The sequence below is a fragment of the Athene noctua genome, chromosome 3 (assembly GCF_965140245.1).
Source record: "Athene noctua chromosome 3, bAthNoc1.hap1.1, whole genome shotgun sequence".
Classification (NCBI taxonomy): domain Eukaryota; kingdom Metazoa; phylum Chordata; class Aves; order Strigiformes; family Strigidae; genus Athene; species Athene noctua.
In genome coordinates, this window is record NC_134039.1 from 21,516,554 (window position 1) to 21,537,393 (window position 20,840).

A 20,840-nucleotide genomic window follows, 5' to 3' on the forward strand; every position below is an offset into this window, starting at 1 on the left:
TATAGACACTAGTAGAGTGTTGTTCGGTCTCCTAAAAACCTTCTCATCTCCCGGGTAAACAAACCCACCTTCCTCAGCCTGTCCACGCAGGGAAGTGCTCTAGCCTCCAAGCATCTTGGTGGCCCTCTGCTAAACTGACTCCAGTTTAGCAACATCTTTCTTGTTCTGGCAGGGTATGGACTAGGAATTGCTAAGTAAAGGGAATCTACTGGCTACTCTCCCATGAATTCAGCCCAGGATGCTGTGAGCCTTCATCACTTCCAGGGCTCATATTTGGCCCACCAGTGGCTCATGCTTAGCTTGCTGCCTATGACCTGGAGGGGCACGGTCAGTGAAGACTGAGGCAAAGAAGGCAATGAGTATCTCATCCTTACATGTGCTCCCATGTCACTAAATCACCAGTAGGCATCACGTTCACACCTTCTTTGTTCATCCTTTGACTAATGATGTATACGTAGAACTTCTTGTTGCACCTCATGTCCACCACCAGTTTTAACTCTAGTTGATCTTTGGCTTTCCTAACACCATTTCTGTACACCCAGGCAGAGTTTGTGTATTTCTCCTTTATAGCCAGTCCTTACTTCCACTTCCCATATATTCCTTTTTTCCTTGAAGCTTAGTCACGAGCTCACTGTTTGGGCAAGTGACTCTCCTGTATCTATTACTGGAAATAAAAGATATTAAAAATACGATTGAGCATAAATCCTTCAGGATAAATAAATTCTTGGAAATTTTTGGAAAGCTGTTTCAAATTTGCTAATTCACTTCTCTCTTGTATTCCTTTTCATAGCATTGTAATTACTGTTTGGTAATTGAAATTTAAACTGTCATTTTACTTAGATATGGATTGATATATGTCAGGTCTGGGTGATCTGAAGAATAAAGTCTCAGCAAGAGGCTGTTTATACTTTTCAGGAGCAGACATATCTGTGGAACTGTTAGCAAGGTTTCTTTGCTACAAGAAATAGAAAACAAATCAGAACATAGATTTGCTGGTAACAACTGTCATTGAAGTCAATGGGAAAATGCTATTTCAGCATGTGAAGTGTTTCTATTTTATACAAAGCTCAGAACTATTGCTCTATTATGAGGTCACTTAAAATATATTCATATCATTTAGACTATATGCTTGCTGAAGAGACTGTCATCTCCTATGACAGTGATCAGAAAAATAATAAGCACTGTAGAGTTCTCCTGGAGCATTCACCTTTCTTGAATGGTTATTTTGTCCAGGAGAGGAACATTTTGTGAAATAGAATTAATATACCCTTAGTAGAGCTCTTGTTACTTTCACAAATAACATTATTATCAGTTAAGAAGGCACTGCCTAGATGAAACCGTTACAGTGCAGAACTGCTTTAACAACCATTCATGGAAAGTACATACCTGTGTTTCAGTATCAAGAAGGAAGGATACACCAAATGGCATACCATTAGATTTGTGATGGGACTGACATCTTTCAATATTTTCATTAGTAACTGGTATGATGGGATAGAGAACATGTTTGTACATTTTTTAGTATTTAGAGGCCTATTGTAAGAGTTTTTGACTGTGGTGAAAGTTGGGATTAGCAGTGCAATGTTGTATTTCAGAAAGAGATCTGAGAGTTGTACTACAGACAAGTTGAATATGATTTGATGATAGAATATTGAATTGAAAATCATGAAATGTGAAGTAATCCTTTTGCTTCACATGACACTGGTAAAATTTCCGCTGGAATATTTTCAACATTTTACTATTAGAAATATGTGGATAAGGAGTCCAGAGAAATTGTAAGGAGTCCAGAGAAAACCAATTAAAATTATCAGACATCTGGAAAACAAGACTTACGAGAAAAGGTTTAAACAATTGTTTACAGAAAATTGAGGAAAGACATAATAACAGCCTGCAAATACATTAGAGGCTGCTGTAAAGAAGATGGGATCTTCACGTTCCCTTAGGAAATAATAAGAATTAATAGGATGCAACACAGCAAGGTGAGATTAGACATTAAGGAAAAAAACTCTCTGAGGGGAGATGCTGGAACAGAAATTTGATAGGGAGGTTGTAGAAGATCTCTATTGCTAAAAATCTTTGAGAATATGCTAAATAAGCATCTCAAAAGCATGTTTATTGTTGAGCTTGTCCTGGTAAGCAGAAAGATGGAGTATCTCTTGTGGTGCCCTTTCCAGGCATTTTTTTAATGCCTCTTTATATGGTTGCTTGAGACAAATTGTATTGTGCAGTTGTTCACTGTTTCATTCTTTAACATATGAAACAAATACACTTGCTTGTGTTTTTTTCTGTGTCTACAAACATATATGATTAGTATGATTAGATATTTTCACTTGGCTTAGAGAAATGAGCACTCATTCATTTATTTTGTGTGTGTTCTTCAATAATCTTTTGGCTTTTGCTGCAGAGCAAAGGCTATCAACTTTCAAACACTCTCTAAAAGTTCTTCCTATTTACTGTATATGTTTAAATTCCACATAGTTATGTTGAATACTATCAGTTACTCTTGACTCAGCCAAAATGGTTTTAAAGCAGTCAGGGAATATATTGGGGGACATATGCTGCTGAGCAGCTGATTTTTAAATTGCAAACAGTTCTGTATGGTTTCTCATGCACTGTCTCCTATGTCCATATGACAATTTGGACTACAACTGTTTTGATCTCATTGTATCACTGTGTGTGACTTGAACTTTTCCATAACTACACTATTAGGAAGTTTAGATTCGATCAGAGTAAAGGTCATTTGTTGTTGATTATCTCATATGCTTTTTCTACTTAATATAAAAGTAAGTCAATGTATCATTCTTAAATGTTCTGTACTGTCAGATTCATAGTAGGAAAAACTAAAACCATTGTTAAGCTTACAAGGTTTGTTAATCAGTTTACATCTAGTGTTTCATAACAAAGCCGGATGATCTTACTGGTCTTCTAGGAATACAGCATATTTCTAGCCTTTACAGCGAAGTCCCAGTAAATGTTCCCATCACCCCAGAGCAAGTTTGTTTTTGCATGATGATCTCTTCAGTTGCTTGAGGTTTCCTTTCTTTCTTCCCACTCATGACACATCATCCAAACATTCTTAATCTCCAGAGGAGCTGCAAAACACATTCCCATGAAAATTTGCATCTCTAAAAGCAGCACACAAGAAAAAAAGAATAAAACCACCATAAAACTAGCCTTGCTTGCTTCTGACTGAATGACTTAAGTGAACTCTTTTGTCACAATCATAGTAAAGTATGTCTTTAAGGTCCAGGACTGCAATCAGACTGTCACAAACAGGGGTATTGCCTTTTTGACCAATTTCTATCATAAAACCAAAGGGCTCATTAATCTCATCTGGGCTTTAGTGGGAAAAAAAAAAAAAAAAAAAAAAAAGAAAAGAAAAAGGGGGGGGGTGGGGAGGAAGAATAAGCAAGCTGTGATACTGTAGTTTTAATGATTTTGGGAGATTTATTGGCTGTACATCTTTGGTCTATCTCAAGCCACAGCATTTCTCTCAATGAGGCTTTTTTTTTTTTCTAGAAAAGATGGTACCCAACATTACCATCATACAGTAGTCATTCAAGAATGCTTCATTTCTGTATTTCTTCAGCACACTATAAAGAAAAAATATATCTTTTGGTCTTCTACAGAGATACAGTAAAAGGCTTTACTTGAAAATAATTCATTGTACCAGTTTTGTTAAACTGATGCCTGCCATTTCACTAATTTGATGGAGGCAGCTAGTTGTAATAGATACAGATTTTAGGCAAAAGGATGCTTGTCCCATTGACTGTAACACAGTCTAACATCCTATGGACATAAAGTATTACAGGGCTTATGCATGATCCTGGCAGTATGCTTTGGGGTAAGAAGTATTTCATGTTTATATCTGTTATATAACTTTATGTGAGCAAGAGATGTAGTAGATTTATGTTCAAATGAGTGATGTCTTTCATTGTTATTATTATCAGGCCTTTGGATGCATTGCATATCTTCTGAATAAATGCTATCATTAATATGATCTTGGCTATGTGCCACAAAGAAGAATGTGAGTTAGAGATGTACTGGTTTAAATATAGACATACAGGCCATGCACCAGGGTGAGATTCATTTGCACACGTGTGTGTGTGTGTGTGTGTGTGTGTGTGATAAATTACAATGCTCATGCAACCCCAGGGTATGCATTGCTTTTTTTCTTATGTAGGCTAAACCAGCCTGTGTTGTTTGCTGATGTAAATTTTCCCATGCATGATGGATGGTGACTTGACTTGGCTGCTTGTAATGTTGCTGGAGTAATTTTTAGATTATCCCCTTCTATGTTTTTATATTCCAAAGGAGTCTGTGAAAGCTGCAAGGAACATTTTGCATCTATATGCAGACATTTAGCCCCGTCAACTGTTTTTTCAGAATCCTTTATGCACTCTTCAGTGAGTAAGTGTTTCCTCCCACTGAAATTTTGCTTTTTAACATTATTGTGAGAAACAACTATGTTGTTCCTTCTAGTGGGTCGTCTTCTATACTAAAATGGTTTTATGTGGGTTTTTTAGGTTCAGTTACAATGTGTTCCCTTTATGAGCAAGCCGTCTTACCTCGATACACACAGGAATGGAGATGCAGCATCTGGCTGGCTGTAGGGGTTACCTTATGGGAGAGGCTCTGATACCACAAGACCTTGAGCAAAACCAGGAAAAGAAAATTTCTACATAGTGTTTTGCAGGTTAACAAGGGAAGACAGGCCTACCACCTTAGAAGACAGTCTTAAAAGATACTGAGAAATTTAAGAACCTTGTAAAACTGCTTAAAATCATATTACAAGTAAAATTATTTATAAATAATATAAATACTAAAATATCAGTTACATGTTCAAATGGATCCTTTAGCAGCAACAGAGAATTGACTAATATTGCAGTGACTGCATTATGTGGAAATTGGCCCACAGCCCAACCCAACGATGTTAAACACCCTATTTCTTCCAGCAAAGTAATTTCTGATTGCAGGATCTGTTTTCAGCTAAAGTAGCTTAATGTGGGACACTTGGAAATGCTCAGGAAGGGATATGTTTTCATAGTGTAATTGTGCCTCTTGATGCAGTAGGACATCAGAAACCAAATATTAATTTTGAAGAAAATATATAATATGGGGCCTTTACAGTGGTAATTTTGACTTGGAATATTTTAGCCCAAAAATATAAATGCACTTGAGAAACAGATTTGATTTTTAGACATTCTCAAGATGCTAAAATTCTTTCAGATCAGGATTTAGACTGGACTTATGTCCACAGACAAGTGAAAATGTTAACAGTGCTAATTTTCTGGCTCTATCTCTCTTTCTTTCTTATTGGCTTCAGCAAATTGACTTCCATGACTCTAACTGTATCGATTTTTTTAATACTTAATGTCTACTTTAAATACCACCACTAAACAAAAGATAAACAGAAAGATGAAGGAATGAAAGAAAGTTCTGGGAAAATCTTGCTTTCTAAAATCAGTAATAGATACAGGTTTGTAACTCTCTGAGAGTTACAGCACAAAACTACACAATAACATGTAACAGTCATACTGTAACATAACTGTCACACTATGAACTCACATCTTGCATAATACTGAAAAATGCGGGAGGACAGAATTGCTATTGTGGACCCTCATTATTCCTGGTACTACCTAGCTGAAAAGAAATAATATTTTTTCTAAAAGAACCAAAACACCTTAGTGGCCTGGGCTGCTTTAAGGTGAATGACACCCATGGGAGCTCTGGTTTCACGGTTAGGTTCGGTATAAAACAGGAAGAATTTCCAAACAGAAGAATGGGAAGGCCACCTGGACATTTCTTGTGACATAGACTTCTATCTGCAGCCTAGAGCCTTATGGCAACTTGTCTTTCTATGATAATACAAGGCAGGTGTTTTATGGGAAACTGAGGAAAAGTCTTAGGAAAACTTCTCTGTCTCATTAATGAATAAATCAGCAAACTAAGTGGGTTCAGATTCAGTCCACATTTGAGGTTTTGGCATGAAACAGAGATCCTCGAATTTCTTTCTTCGTTCAAGCTTCCCAAGAATATTTATTCAAGTTCATTTCGATTTAAGGGTTAACACACAATGTATATTTCCTTGGAATATAGCCCTCTAATCTGTTTACATACCTCTGTGTATAGGGTTGTGATGAGTAAATCACTGCAGTAGTTTTGTCTGCATGAGGCCTTTCTGAAACTATCAGGTGATAGGATTGTTAGCAGAAGCCTGGCTAATCTGTTTTCTTCTGCAATAACGTGCCATAAATAAGATAAAAAGGCAAGATGTGCTGTCAGATTCTGCACCTCATCTACTCCAGGGTGAACACAGAGTAACTGTACAGAAAACAAGACAATGCATTTAGGTTTATTCTGTTGTAACATGGGTCAGAAACACCCCTTCAAAATGGTGTCTATTTAATGATAGCATCATATTGTGTTGGTTTAGGCCCTGCCTGGACCAGAGACCATGTTGGCCTTTGCCCCTCCCCCACCCTCAGCTGGTCAGGCTGGCAGTGAGGCACAAACCCCGGGGTAAAATAAGAAGAAATTTAATACAACAGTGTGATAAACAATCTGAACAACAACAGTAACAATGATAACAACAATAAACAGCGATAACAGTAAGCCAGACAAAAGATATACAGAGAAATACTGCAAATGTTTACGGAACAAGCCCGCTGTGAGCTCCCCGCCACCAAAACCACAAAGGAAAAAGTTACCCTGCTTCCGCACTGGGATCTGACATCAGCATGGTATGAATAACCCAGCTGGAAATCCCTTCCCCCTCTCTCTCTGCTGGGGAAACTTAACTCTATCCTAGCTGAACCAGGACACATACGTTGTATTTTTTTGTTGTTGGATTGTGGAGTTGTAGGGATTTTTCTTAAATCCACTTCTTGCCTAGTAGGGAGTTGATATTTATATCCCATCCTCTTCGAGAACTTCTAAATATTTCAGTACCAAGAGAGAACTTGTTTCCAGATTCACTTTCAGGATGGAATAAAAAAATTAGAACAGTGAGAGTTTAAAAAGAAAAGCAAAGAGCCAGAAGAAAATATGTAAGCTCCAAACTTTTCCAGTGGCTGGATTTCTCACTAGGAAGCTCTTGCTGTGAAACCTGTCTCTGCCCCAATTAGTCAGCGACACGAGGCAGAGCAATAGAGCAGTCCACATTGAGCAAGGGAGAGATGAAATAATGAGGAAGGTAATACTGAAAAAACACATCTGAATAATGAGTTGGAAATATTAACTCTCTGCATGATTTGCTATTTTTGGTGAAATTTCTCATGTAATTGTTCTCTTTTTGAGGGACCGAGCTCCCTTCATCTTCACATCAGAGATGGAGTATTTCATCACAGAAGGTGGAAAAAACCCACAGCGTTTTCAAGACTTTGTGGAGCTTTGCTGTCGAGCTTATAATACAGTCAGGAAACACAGCTAGATACTCTTGAACCTGCTGGAAATGGTAAGAAGCTTGAGAATAAAACCAAAAAATCAGTTTCCTCTGGTGTCCTCTTCTCTTTTACCACTTTTCTGCTGCCCCCAGTAGCACTGTGATTTGAAGAGGTATCAGCTGCACTGCTGGAAATGATAGTGCTGGCACTTCCTGTGCAAAGAAGCTCACCAATTTCAGTACTAATTTCTGAGAAAAAAAGAAGCTAAGCTGCTTGGTTTTTTTTCCTTTTTTAATAAATTGGTTTTTACAAAATAGCAGAAAACTACAAAAGAAGCTGGGTACAGGTTTCACGTTCAGGAATTTCACTCAACCCTTTTTCTAGGTCTTCAAGAAACTATTTATCAATCCTATTCGTGGTTACAGCAAGACAAAGTAAATTATTTCACGGAGTGGGTGATATGACAGTACCTAGCAGCACTGCAGTTAACAGTGATGCAATTAGAATGGGGTTTTGCACATTTCCATACTCCATTCTTAAGATGGCAAACACAGGAAAGAAAAAGCACTACCCATGTTGATACAGGTTTAACAATCCTTTTGTATAGAATTTTAAGATCTCTAGGAGTCTTCATCGCTTAAGTATTCCTACCGATTGATGTACTGTGGCACACTCCATAACTGCCTTATGCCTGTTTACTGTGTGTGAAACATTAATGATTTTATCCTTTGCAGGCAGCATGGGAATATTAAATTAACTAATATTTACTAGGTTGCTTAGTTAAATATTAAATGAAAACTTATGTCCAGGGCCCTGTGCAAAACCTAGGTGACTGGTCTATGAGTGGAAAAATCTATACATTATAAACAGAACCCCTGATGAGGTTGGGCTGCAGCCAAGAAGTTGCTCTGTAAACATTACTTTATCATCTCCAACTTCTGCAATGGAGCAGGTAGAAATGGCAAGGATTTGCTCATCTTGTTTTCTTCTGTTTTGTCATGCAATGATACAGTGAGTGATTTCCCAATATGAAGCAGGAAGGATTGCCCTACATCTCAAAACCCTGCTTCTAAGTAGTCACAAAGGTACAGCAAAACTGCATTCTCATCATAAAGCATAATTGTGCACTGAAAGGAGAGCAGAGTGCAATTGTAGGAAATACTGTCTAAGTTAAAGTGAAGAGCCTCTAGAAAGCTCAGGAGCACCCCTGCTCTCTCATCCACAGCAGTAATCCCTGCATTTCTGAAGAGGTTGCCTAAAATTGCATGCTGCAAATATAGCTACATCTTCTGCCTACCTCCTTGTCCCCAGTGCAGTCTCTTTTTCTGCAAGCCGCAGAGATAATGATGTTAGATTACTGTGGGATAATAGAGAGAGAGTGTTAGGAAAATGTTCCTGGCAGGAGCTCTGAAATAGAACTAGCTATCTCTGCTGGGGTATAGCTCAGCTTTGTCTATATTCAGGACATGACACACCTTTTGTTTCTGCTGGGAAATGGAAAGGTAGTAGTGCTGAGCTAAAAGTCAGTATACAGATACGTTTTAATATTTGTCAACGGACTGCAGTTCAGTCAATTGTGTTGCATGTCATAATTGAAAAATAACTGGCAGTGTACTCACACCCCATCAATGAGCACTTCATATCAAACAAATTAAACAGACAAGGCAAGTTTGGGAATATCTTGTTTTTTCCAGTGATGTTTGGAAGGGTGAGCCTGGTTCTGCACTTGAAATGAGGTATTGGTCAGAAACTGTAAGTATTAAAATGTTTTAGTTACATGGGTCATTTCCAGAAAGTAAATAGACTGTGAAAAATTTCCACTTTGAATTAATTTCCAAGCAAAATATCAGATATTATTCTGAAGGGGCAAGATAAAATAACCACTGCTTATTTGTATCAATGACAGTCTAAGTTTTCTCTCACTGTCTGGAAATCTGCATCATTAATATTTCCTTCCCTTCCCACATTCTGTTTTCTGAATGCTATTTATAAAACATGGTTAAAAAATCTAAACAATAAGGCTATTTCCAAAAAGTACAATACTTCACAGGAGTAGTAAATTGTGCCCTGGATGGTCAGTAACTAGAGGTAGTTTCTAGCAAAACATAATCATTAACAATTTGGGAGTTTTGGCCCAGTTTGGGGATTAATGCTTTTTCTTGGTGGTGAGCAGCGTGTTTCTAGAGCTTTAATGACATTTGCTACTGGGAGTAAGAAATAATCCATGAAGTTTCCATCACTTTCAAAAGCAGAAACATCTGTGGGAGACCCAATAGTCTGCTGGCAGAGGTCAGCTGCATAGATGCCTGTAGTTCATCAGCTTTGCTCTTATTAAAGTTTCAATGTGAACTATTATAAAGAGGGTGATCACAGGACACAAACACTTTTGACTAAATAAACGCAAAATCCATTATTGTTATAATGATTTTTCAGGTAGAAAATTATTTAAAGGGACTTAGAGGTGGTGCTAGACAGCAAGTAATTGATCCACTTGCCTCTGTTGTGACAAGGAACAGGTCAGCATGATAGTATAAAACAGGAGACAGTACCTAGACAGAGCAGATCTAAGACTCAAGAATCCTGTGTCCCCAGGACACAGTGGAGTCAGAAGACCTGGGATAGTCAAGTGTGGTAGGTCGTGACATATGTGTGGCCAGATGAGGGGAGCAATGCGGGCACTTAAATTTAGGCATCTAGTGACAGTTGAGTTGCCCTAGGTGATCTGTATTTGTTTTCCGCACAGTTGTTCCATGTATCATCTAGTATTGCTAGCCACAGTGTTCAGAAGCCTCCTCAGTCAGGGGACTGGAAACACAAAAGATAAACTATATGTAGCAAAAGGGATGAAACAGTATAACAAGCTTCTTCGCAGCTACCAGAGCATTGTGTAGGTACTGCCCTGCTAAAGACTTTTTTTTTTTTTTCTTCAGCAAATTGTTTTCCACCTTCTGCAATGCAGAGAACCTAAAAAAATCTGTTTTTTCAGTTACACTAGAGATCGTTCAGATTACATTCATATCTGTTATTGTTCACTTTTCGAATGCAGGGCAAGAATCTTAATTTGCCTCTGCAAAAACTTTTTTTTTTTTTTAAAGGGGACAGAAGTTGTTATTATCTTTTATGAATGGGTTGAAGGCATACAGATAAATACCATTGTGAGTACTTAAGTGCTGAATGTTGTTATTGTCGCTGCTCTCAAGTCACATAAATTTACCTCACTGAGCTTTCTGCCTCTCTGCTCCTTCCTAGCCTGAACTCTGTAAGACAGCAGTCCAACTGTCCAGTGGTGCTACAGATTGGGTCTGATATGAACCAAGATTTTCCTCATAATGCCAAACAAAAAAACCCCAAACAAACAAACAAAAAAACCCCAACAACAACAACAAAATAAAAAATTGAAACTTGACTAAAAATATTGAGAAGGTTTGAAGCAATAAAGAAAATATACCTCCCCATCTCTTTTACTGGTACTCTATCTGTCTCTTAACCAAACCTTAAATAAAAGCAGTGATTCCTTTGTCCTTTGCTGTTACTTGCAAAACTCAGTGGGTCTTTCTGTCTGAGCTAGACACAAATATCAATGACGAATGCACTACAGTGACTGCAAATTCAGATACATTTCCTTCTAAGCAATGTGAAGGAGTGATTTTTTTTTTTTCTCCATTACTCACAAAGCATCACTCTCAATGTACTCTGATTGCTGAGAAATATGAGTAGGTTTTGAAGTGAGTAAAATTTTTTGTTGTTGTTGACATTTGAAAATGCCTGGAGAGAGCTGTATGGGCAATTGGACACACTCAGTTGTCTATCCTGCTGGTGTTGTTAATTTGCAAGGGGAACATTTGCGTTATTTGTCCTTTGGAACTAACTTGGACAACTGACTAGAACAGCTCCATTCTTCATCTATGGAGAATGATACCCTCTCCAGAGGGCAGTTCTCAGTACCCAAGTCAGGGCTTCTGTTATGAATCAACATCTAAAGGAACTTTTCTCCTCCAGTGACTGTAAAGGGAGTGAATCTATGATCCCTTTCAAGGAGTCCAGAGCAGTAATGGTGGAATCAGTAGTTGGGAATCATGAGAAGGTGATATTGTACTAAATTGGATTGGGACTAAAATAACATTGTGAGCATGAAAGAAATGCGGTTACTATTGTTCAGGTGGCTGTATTTGGCCACCTCCCCTTCATTACTATTAGAAGGCTATGAAGGAAGCTTAGCAATGCACACACTGAGATTATGATATCCAAAGAGAAAATAAATAACTGAAACAGATTGATGATTTTGACCCATGCTTCTTTCCTGTATGTCAGTGTGAAATTTTACAATTATTCGCACTCTATCATTGCTCTGGCCTCAGAACCTTTTTAAGATCAGCAAAACTTTGTGTTTTACAAGAAGACATTTTGGTGTAAAACCTTTCTTAGTTAGGCCCATTTCATTTAAATTTCTTTTCAGTAGACCAGTAGACTAATGAAATTTTTTACTTCAGGATGCTGCATGCAGGATTGCCTGAGCTAAACAGCATTCAGGATCCAAAGTATGTGTATGATAACCTCTGTCCTCAGAACTCAGACCTCCAGGCTTCAAGTTACTTTACAACATAAAACCAGAATACAATCCAGAAACCTCATCTCCTTCGTGCATGAAGCAAAACTGTCAAATTAAAAAAAAAAAAAAAAAAAAGCAGCAACAGTTTTTGTGTTAAGAGGTTGTAATCAGTGAAATTACACAAAAGGATAATTGTTCTTCACATGTTTGCTTTTAAAAAGTCTATTCCTTACACATGTTATAACCAATGTCCTCAAATTTCTGGAAGAAACATTCATGTATTTGTGGTGCACTTGAAACAAACCATTTAAGTGCCTAGAGATTTCTTCGGCTTTCACAGTGAAACCATCCTGGCTTATATCTAGTCAGCTTTTCTTTCTGCTTTTAAATGCAGCAGCTATATGCCACAGGATTTAGACTGCATTGAAATGTTCAACTTGTTAATGGATTTAGTGAGGACCTGGTATTCCTGCATTTTAGTCCCTTTTCTGTTCTTTTGACCTGTGTTGCCTCAGGCAAGTTACTTTCCTTCTGTCAGCTGTAGTTTCTCCATCTGCAACATGGTACTAATTCTTCCTTTTAAGCACTTAACAGATCTATCACAGAAAAGCATGGGGTGTGAATATAGGTATGTTTAAAACGTTATTTTTGTTAAGATAATGAAATCTTTCACTTGTTTGTGATAATCACTCGGGATTATTGAGGAGGAGCCGCAGATGACGTGTATAAAATCAGTTTGTAGCCCTAGGTCCTGATCTTTCAGGTCAGGCATCTGCATTATATGTAATTCCAACTGTTGATGTGATCATGCTCTAGATGGAGCCAGTGGAGACTGGATTTGGAAGGTCCCTTTCCCATTCTAGGCACAGCATGAGAAAAATATCTCCCTGTCAGAGCTTGTCCTGTGCAGCACCATCATTTCCAAGGGCAGTCTGCGACTTCACGCACCCTGGACACCCATGTACACATGCAAAGCAAGGCAGACTCTTCTGACCACCTCCTCTGGTGCAAGTGGAGGGCACATATCCAGTTTACAGCATGGACTCTGAGTGAAGGGCTGCTTTCAAATTCAGAGCACTAAAGGACATTCCCACAAAGCAGCACAGTTCTCTGCAAGTGCAAACTGCCTTGAGGCAAGAGCAATCCCACTACCCTTCAATACAGCCAGAGGGCACATTGCAATAAATAACTGAGGTGAAAGCTTGACCTGGAGTAGCTGAGCCAGCCTCCTTCCTATTACAGAGGACCATATGAAGGGTTTGGGCAATTTGAATTGTTATTTATATGTCTCCTTTTTGTGTATTGGAATTGGAAATTGAGGCAGCAGGCTCATAGAAGGCTGGAACAGAGACCTAGAGAGTTTAAGGAAGACTATTCTTTGACAAGAAAGAGAGGAACTTCTCAAACAAAATTATTGTTCCATTACTTTTTACACAGCAGAGCACTAAGTTCCTTATCATTTAACACTTGTTTTTCCATATGCTTTCACTCTTGCCCCTTAGCAAGATTGTTTTATTTTAAAATTTAATTACAACGTCATATTTACCAACTCCTACCTCATGCTTCCCTTTAAAATTTACATATTCCCAAATTACAGACTTATATTTCCTCTTCAAATGGGAGACATGCAGTTTCTAATTAAATTGTAAAAGTTTTGTCTCTGTCAAATAGTTTGGGTGGTTGTGTCTGTCTCTCATGGGGAACAACCCAGTTCATTCAATTAGTGAAAAAAGGCTAGGATATGCATAACAAATAGGGAAATGTGAGTCTTTGGAGTGAAAATTGCATTAGTGTCATACAAGGTTCAGAGCTAGTGTGGCGTGCTCTTCTGGGGGTGGAAAGGATCAATATGCTTTTAAGTTGGGTGGGACTAAAGCTAAGATTAATATCACTGCAGTCTTGCTTATCTGGTAGAAAAAAAGATGAAGGTTGAGTTCAGGACAGAGTTGTAGCTCCATCATCTTTCTTGGAGTTAGGCAAGGTGGTTGTGGTGTTTTGCGGGTAATGGTGAAGGAAGTGAGGGACTTCAGAGTGGGAATTCACCTGCAGTCTTTCTCAGCCAAAGTATGTGGAATAACAGCTGGCATTGGGAAGGAGATGTGGCTAAACATTGTTTTGAAAGTAAGAAGAGCTGATGTGTATAGGTTACAGGGGCCCTAGAAGGCTGGACGCTCTTTAAGAAAGTAGTCTTAATGGCACAGGAGCAGACGGTCCCCAGGTGCTGTAAGAGAAACCAGCGGGATTGAAGACCACCCTGGCTGAACAGGGAGCTTTGGCTGCAACTCAGGGAGAAAATGAGAGTTTACAGCCTTTGGAAGAAGGGGTTTGCCACTCACAATGATTACAAAGATGCTGTGAGGCTATGCAGGGTGGAAGTCAGGAGGACTAAAGCCCAGCTAGAAATTAATCTAACTTCAGCAGTCAAGAATAACAAGAAATGTTTCTATAAGTATGTCAACAGCAAAAGAAAGACCAGTGAGAGCCTCCATCCCCTGCTAGATGCAGGAGGAAACATGGCAATGAGTGATGAGGAGAAGGCTGAAGTGCATAAAGCCTTCTTTGCCTCAGTCTTTAATACAAGACTAGTTGTACTGAGGGAATCCAGCCTCCTCAGCCAGAAGACAGAGACTGGGAGAACGACCCCCCCACAATCCAGGAGGAGACAGTCAGTGACCTGCTGCATCACACAGACACACACAAGTCTATGGGACCGGATGGGATACACCCGAGGGAGCTGAAGGAGCTGGCTGGGGTGCTCGTCAAGCCGCTTTCCATGCTTTACCAGCATTGCTAGCTGACTGGGGAGGTCCCAACTGATTGGAAATTGACCAATGTGACACCCATCTATAAGAAGGGTCGGAAGGATGATCTGGGAAATTACAGGCCTGTCAGCTTGACTTCGGTGCCCAGGAAGCTGATGGAGCAGCTCATCCTGAGTACCATCACACAACACATGCGGGACAACCAGATGCTCAGGCCCAGTCAGCATGGGGTTATGAAAGGCAGGTCCTGCTTGACAAACCTGATCTCCTTCTACGACAGGGCGACCTCCTCACTGGATGAGGAAAAGGCTGTGATGTTGCCTACCTTGACTTTAGTAAAGCCTTTGACACTGTTTCCCGCAGCATTCTCCTGGCGAAGCTGTCTGCTCACAGCTTGGATGGGCACACGCTTTGCTGGGTAAAACACTGTCTGGATGGCCGGGCCCAAAGAGTTGTGGTGAATGGAGTTAAATCCAGTTGGCGGCCAGTCACGAGTAGTGTCCCCCAGGGCTCGGTTTTGGGGCCACTCCTGTTTAACATCTTTACTGATGATCTGGACGAGGGGATCGAGTGCACCCTCAGTCAGTTTGCAGCTGACACCAAGTTGGGTGGGAGTGTTGATCTGCTCGAGGGTAGGGAGGCTCTGCAGAGAGACCTGGACAGGCTGGAGCCATGGGCTGAGGCCAACTGGAGGAGTTTCCATAAGGCCAAATGCCGGGGGCTGCACTTGGGCCACAACAACCCCCAGCAGCACTACAGGCTGGGGGAGGAGTGGCTGGAGAGCTGCCAGTCAGAGAGGGACCTGGGGGTGCTGATTGACAGCCCGCTGAACAGGAGCCAGCAGTGTGCCCAGGTGGCCAAGAAGGCCAATGGCATCCTGGCTTGTGTCAGCAATAGCGTGGCCAGCAGGGACAGGGAAGGGATCTTACCCCTGTACTCGGCACTGGTGAGGCCGCCCCTCGATTCCTGTGTTCAGTTTTGGGCCCCTCACTACAAAAAGGACATTGAATGACTCGAGCGTGTCCAGAGAAGGGCAACGAAGCTGGTGCAGGGTCTGGAGCACAGGTCGTACGGGGAGCGGCTGAGGGAACTGGGGGTGTTTAGTCTGGAGAAGAGGAGGCTGAGGGGAGACCTCATCGCCCTCTACAGCTGCCTGAAAGGAAGCTGCAGCGAGCTGGGTTTGAGCCTCTTTATCCTAGTAGAAAGCGACAGGACAAGAGGTAATGGCCTCAAGTTGCATCAGGGAAGTTTTAGACTGGATATTAGGAAGAATTTCTTTCTAGAAGGGGTTGTTATTAGTTGGAATATGTTGCCAAGGGCAGTGGTGGAGTCCCCATCCCTGGAGATGTTTAAGAGTCGGGTTGACATAGTTCTGAGGGATATGGTGTAGTTAGGAACTTTCTGTGTCAGGTTAATCATTGGACTACATGATCTTCAGGGTCTTTTCCAACCTAGATGATTCTGTGACTTTGTTTTGTTGCCTGATAGAGGTTCATATTAGAGTTAGGAATCCTGTTCAGCCCAGAGAAACTATAGGTAGTACTCAGAGGCCAGCATGTCCTTCTTCACATTACATTTCTTGTTAGGGTTGGTGTTAAGGAAACAAAGTGGAAATGCTGCTCAAGTCCTGCTTACCAGCAAAACTAGCATTACATACAGATCTGTACCGTGCTGTGGGTTCTGCTTTTATGTGAAAATATTTTCTGCTAATATATTTTCAGTGAACTCCAGAGCTATTGTTCCATTTTCCTTCAAAACGCTTAAATGTAGATTTCTTTATTGTCTGTATAGATCATTACATTACATAGAAAAGTCAGATGTTGCTTGGGTGCATATTTTGTTCTTTAATACTCTTAGGGTATGTTTGTAATATATATGCTCATTTGTAAGAAGAAAATCTCTTGTCATTAGGTCAGGAATTTCCGTGGATCTCATTTCTCTTTGAGCTTTGTTTTTTTCTTTATTCTAATTTGGATTCATGTTTGAACATAATTTGTGTTAATTCAACACATGTATTAACTCACATTTCTACATGTTTAAACATGGGCAGAACATCAGGCTTCATGGCTATTAGTATTTTAACTTCTGAAAAGTGTATCCAGGCACTTTTCATAATAAAGACTTTTGGATGGCCTGATACCTGGATCCATGCAGAACTTATCCCTCTGTATAAGCATTTTCTGATCTGCCCCCAGGAATGTTAATATATTGAGATTCTTGTGAGCTTTGCATTACCTACATCATCCTTACTCCTGTCCTTCAGAAATTTTTTCCCTACTTCCTTGTTATACAAAAAGCCCAGGTGAAAAAAAATCCAGTTACACACTTCTCATGGTCACTCTGTAGCTTATTCCTGTAATCTGTTTTTCAAGCTGTACTTAGAAAGCCAAGGAAATTGTAAATTCTAATTATTAGCATAACTTTGAGTAGCTCTCAAATCCTTCCCAATTTGAAGTCCTTTTTCTCCATAATTACTTCCCAAAACACTTTATTGTTTTTAAATAGTTCTTTTTTAGACAAGGAGTGTTGTCAATGGACTGAAACACTACCAACAGAAAGTTATTTAAGTACAAGGCAGTTTATGTAATCTTTCAGATTCAATCATATAATGTATATGCTGAAAACCCCAATCTTCTTCTAGTGGAAACAGAACAGTATTTTTCTGTATTTCTGTAGAAAGGTTGCTTTTAGCAATTGTCTGAGTTTGGTTTGAGCAATAATACTGACATTGCCTCTACTGTTGTTTAAAAACAACATGAAATGATGAATGATGTCACAAATATTTCTGGGAAAACAATGTTCATTTGTTCTTTGCCATCACCTTTTTAGCCAACAGAATAATACTACTGGAGTTTGGACTGTAAGGTACTGACCCTTTTCAGGATCATAAAGAGTTCTGTGTTTTACCAAATTCCTTTGCTCTCATTCATGATTTAACACATGTTCAACAATCTGTGGTCTCATTTATGTACTGTATTCTTCTCACATTGGTTCATTTCACTGTTATGAGCTGATGAGCAGCAGTGTTAAGCCTCACAGTTTACAGCCTTCTGGAAGGTCACACCCTCAGATCGTGGATAAACAAGGCACCAATTGAGAGTTAAACAAGAGTTTCTGTGTTTGCTTGTCAGTTCTGTGCACCTAGTGCCAAATGAAACATTGTTGTCTCTTCAGCATCTGCCCTGAACTCAGTTTGATCCTTGAAACTCAGTTTGATCCTTTCCCCTCCCTCCTTTCCTCTTCTCATGACAACACAGTTTTACCAGAAACTGGAAACCCATCTTACCTCTGGATATAAATTTCCTCTGGTTTTCTGCAGATGTCTTCAAATGTCAGCATAGTATGGCATGCTGCCTGACATTTTTAATGTGCCTGTAAATGGATGTACATTTAAAATTATTTTTAAGGGATTAAAGTTAGTCCAATGAAACAAATGGGACTGATTCGATTGCAGTATGCAATCTAACCAACTCATAGAAACCCATGGATAAGAGATGCATGGTGGATCTGAAAATTACCAGCAAAGCACCATTGCATATCTTCAGCAGCCAGACTGAGGGGAGTGCTGCTTGATTCAGATGCCATTTAACTGATTAACTGAATCATTGCTCAGGTCGAGCGTATCCACTTCCAAATCACAAATGCCAGCATCTGAAAAACTGGACAATTGACAGTAGCTCCTTTCAAAACATGATGCTAATCTCAAACTGATTATCCAGTCCCTGTTTCTCAGGTGGCTGCAGGTATTCCAGCAAGAAATCTCCCAAGCAGCTGAAACAACAGTGAAAGCTGCTGACTTCTGAAAGGACATAGACAAAACATCAGTACTAAACTTTCTTTCAGCGGCACTCAAGCAGTTTGTAAAGTTCATGATGTATGTGCCTCGAAGGAACAGAAGGCAGGCTTCCTCTTTGAATTTTTGTTGTTTAAGGCATTCATACTGTTGTACAAAACCCACATGACACCAGCTAAGAGAAGAAGAATGTCCTTTGTCCTGGGAGAGGCACACAGCAGGACTAGTAGGGAAACTAGATTGGAAGATACGCTTCAGGAGAGTACCTGATGTGCTTAGCCCATGGGATCAGAGTCTGAAAGTAAACCTGGATTTTAAAGCCTAGTAAAATAAGGGGTAAAAAGAATATGTTTATTGCCTGTATGCTATCACAGTGGGAAATAAGGTATTAAGCTGAGGGGTTATCACTTCTCTACACAACAATATCTACTGTCCATGAATAAATGTTGCTGAAAATTAGAAAAGGTCTATCCCTCTAAGCAGTAATAGTCTTGGAAAAGTTGGGGACATACTACCCAATTTATTTTTAAATGGACCCTGGTAAATTCATGGATGGAAAAGTTGATATAAATGAAACACCATGTTCATTAACATAGGAGAGTCCCATGAGAATAAATTTTGTTCATTATACTCTAATGAGAAATAAGAAGGAGGATGCCATCAGGAATGCTAAAGAATATTATTCTGAAGTTTGGGGTGAATATTTATCATTATATATACCAAGACTAAGACTTGGATAACTGGTCAGTAATAATGAGTGTATGTGCTCTTAAAAGGCTGTGGAGAAAGGCTGATGTGTTCAAAAAAAATCTAAGCACCAGCCTTCAGAATACCATAAGAAACATCTATTTCCTAAAATTCAAGGCACCATCACTAGTCACTCTTGGAAATGTTAGCCAATCTTTTCATCCATCTCTGTTTACACAAGCAGCCAACCAGTCTGTACATGTTTTATCTGATAATGTAATTTGACAGTTCTGTAGAAAGACTGTGAGTGAAATCTGAAATTCAAAGTCAGTTCAGCAGGTGGCAAGTGAAAAGTCATTAGTTTTCAATAGTTCTGGATATTTAACTTACTTTTCTGAGAAGTAGGTCAGACACCTATCTGTGTGATAAATGGATATTGTTGTGGAAAAAAAAAAAATTGCCTGAAAACTGTGTGTGAGCAATATTGTGATTCGCAATTAACATTACTCAATGACAGTTTCCTGTTTTCTTCTGATTAACCTGTGCTTTTGATGTCTTTTGTATCAGTCACACTAGTTTTCTCATCTGTAGGCCATTAGGCACTAATTCTCTAAGCAGCTTGGGCTACCAGAGCTCTGAACTAAGAAACTTTTTGTCAGCTTTGTGAAGGCCAAGTCAGCCTTAGGCACAGGCAAAGACGGTAATGGCCTAGGTAGCAAGAGGATCTCCACAACGAATACCCGTGACCTGACCAACTTCTTTGCCTATTGCTAAACATAATGTGGCCATAGAGAAAAGAAGGTGTATGAGGATCTTGGAGAGTTTAAGGAGAAAGTTCCACCACAGATCCTTCAGATGAACTTTAAAAATGCTAGCAGAAAGGGGAATCAGATACCCTGTGGTAAACTAGGTCAGTGAACTAACCCACTCTAAAAATAAACTGCAAAATTAAAAAGGATAAGACACATGGGTTTGATGTACTCCACTGCTTCATACATAGCCAGGAACCAGCTTATGGGAGGCTGTGGGAAAGAGGGTTTCCTTAAGCCAGTTTGCCCTTGAAAAAAAGTGCAGAGAACCATAATCAGAGCTGTTCTACCTTGCTGTAAAGATACACTTAGAGATGTCATCAGAATAGCAAAGAGGACTTTTCAATTCTTTGTTGACAACATGACATAAGGATTGCTTAATGTTTTCTATTCTAATACAGAGGATTGAATACAGAGAAAACAGATTATCAGGAGAGGGAAAAGACAATATATACTTCTGTTTTATTTTAAATGTAATAATTTAAAATAATTCACAGGGAAAATCTGCAACAATGACAACAAAAGCCTCTGTTTAGGTTTAAAATATGTCATTAGCAATCTGGGTGTTAAAAGCATTTTAGAATCTTAATGGACCCATGGAAAGAACAACAAGCCATTTAACTATTGTATTGTTTAAAGAGTGGTATTCTGGTATCAGCTGTTCATAGTGATGATGTCTGTATTAATACTAGTTTATAAGCACAGGCCTACTTTATGTGAATTAAAATGCACTGATTTTAGCTGCAAAGTTAATATGCCTCATACTAATATTGCAAATTACCTAACTGCTTTGCTATAAAATGGCCCAGTTACTGATTCTATAATCTAAATCATGTCTCAGTGATTTAGGAAGTGTTT

The 20,840-nt window shown here is 39.3% G+C and overlaps 1 protein-coding gene across 1 annotated transcript in view; it reads left to right on the forward strand.

Moving 5' to 3' along the window:
* PIK3C2G (phosphatidylinositol-4-phosphate 3-kinase catalytic subunit type 2 gamma) overlaps window positions 1–20,840 on the forward strand; it is a 212,991-nt gene that overhangs the window by 143,966 nt on the left and 48,185 nt on the right. The window contains 2 exon segments of the mRNA XM_074901319.1: window positions 7,297–7,453; window positions 11,850–11,980. Of these exon segments, the coding sequence (XP_074757420.1) occupies window positions 7,297–7,453; window positions 11,850–11,980 (288 nt within the window).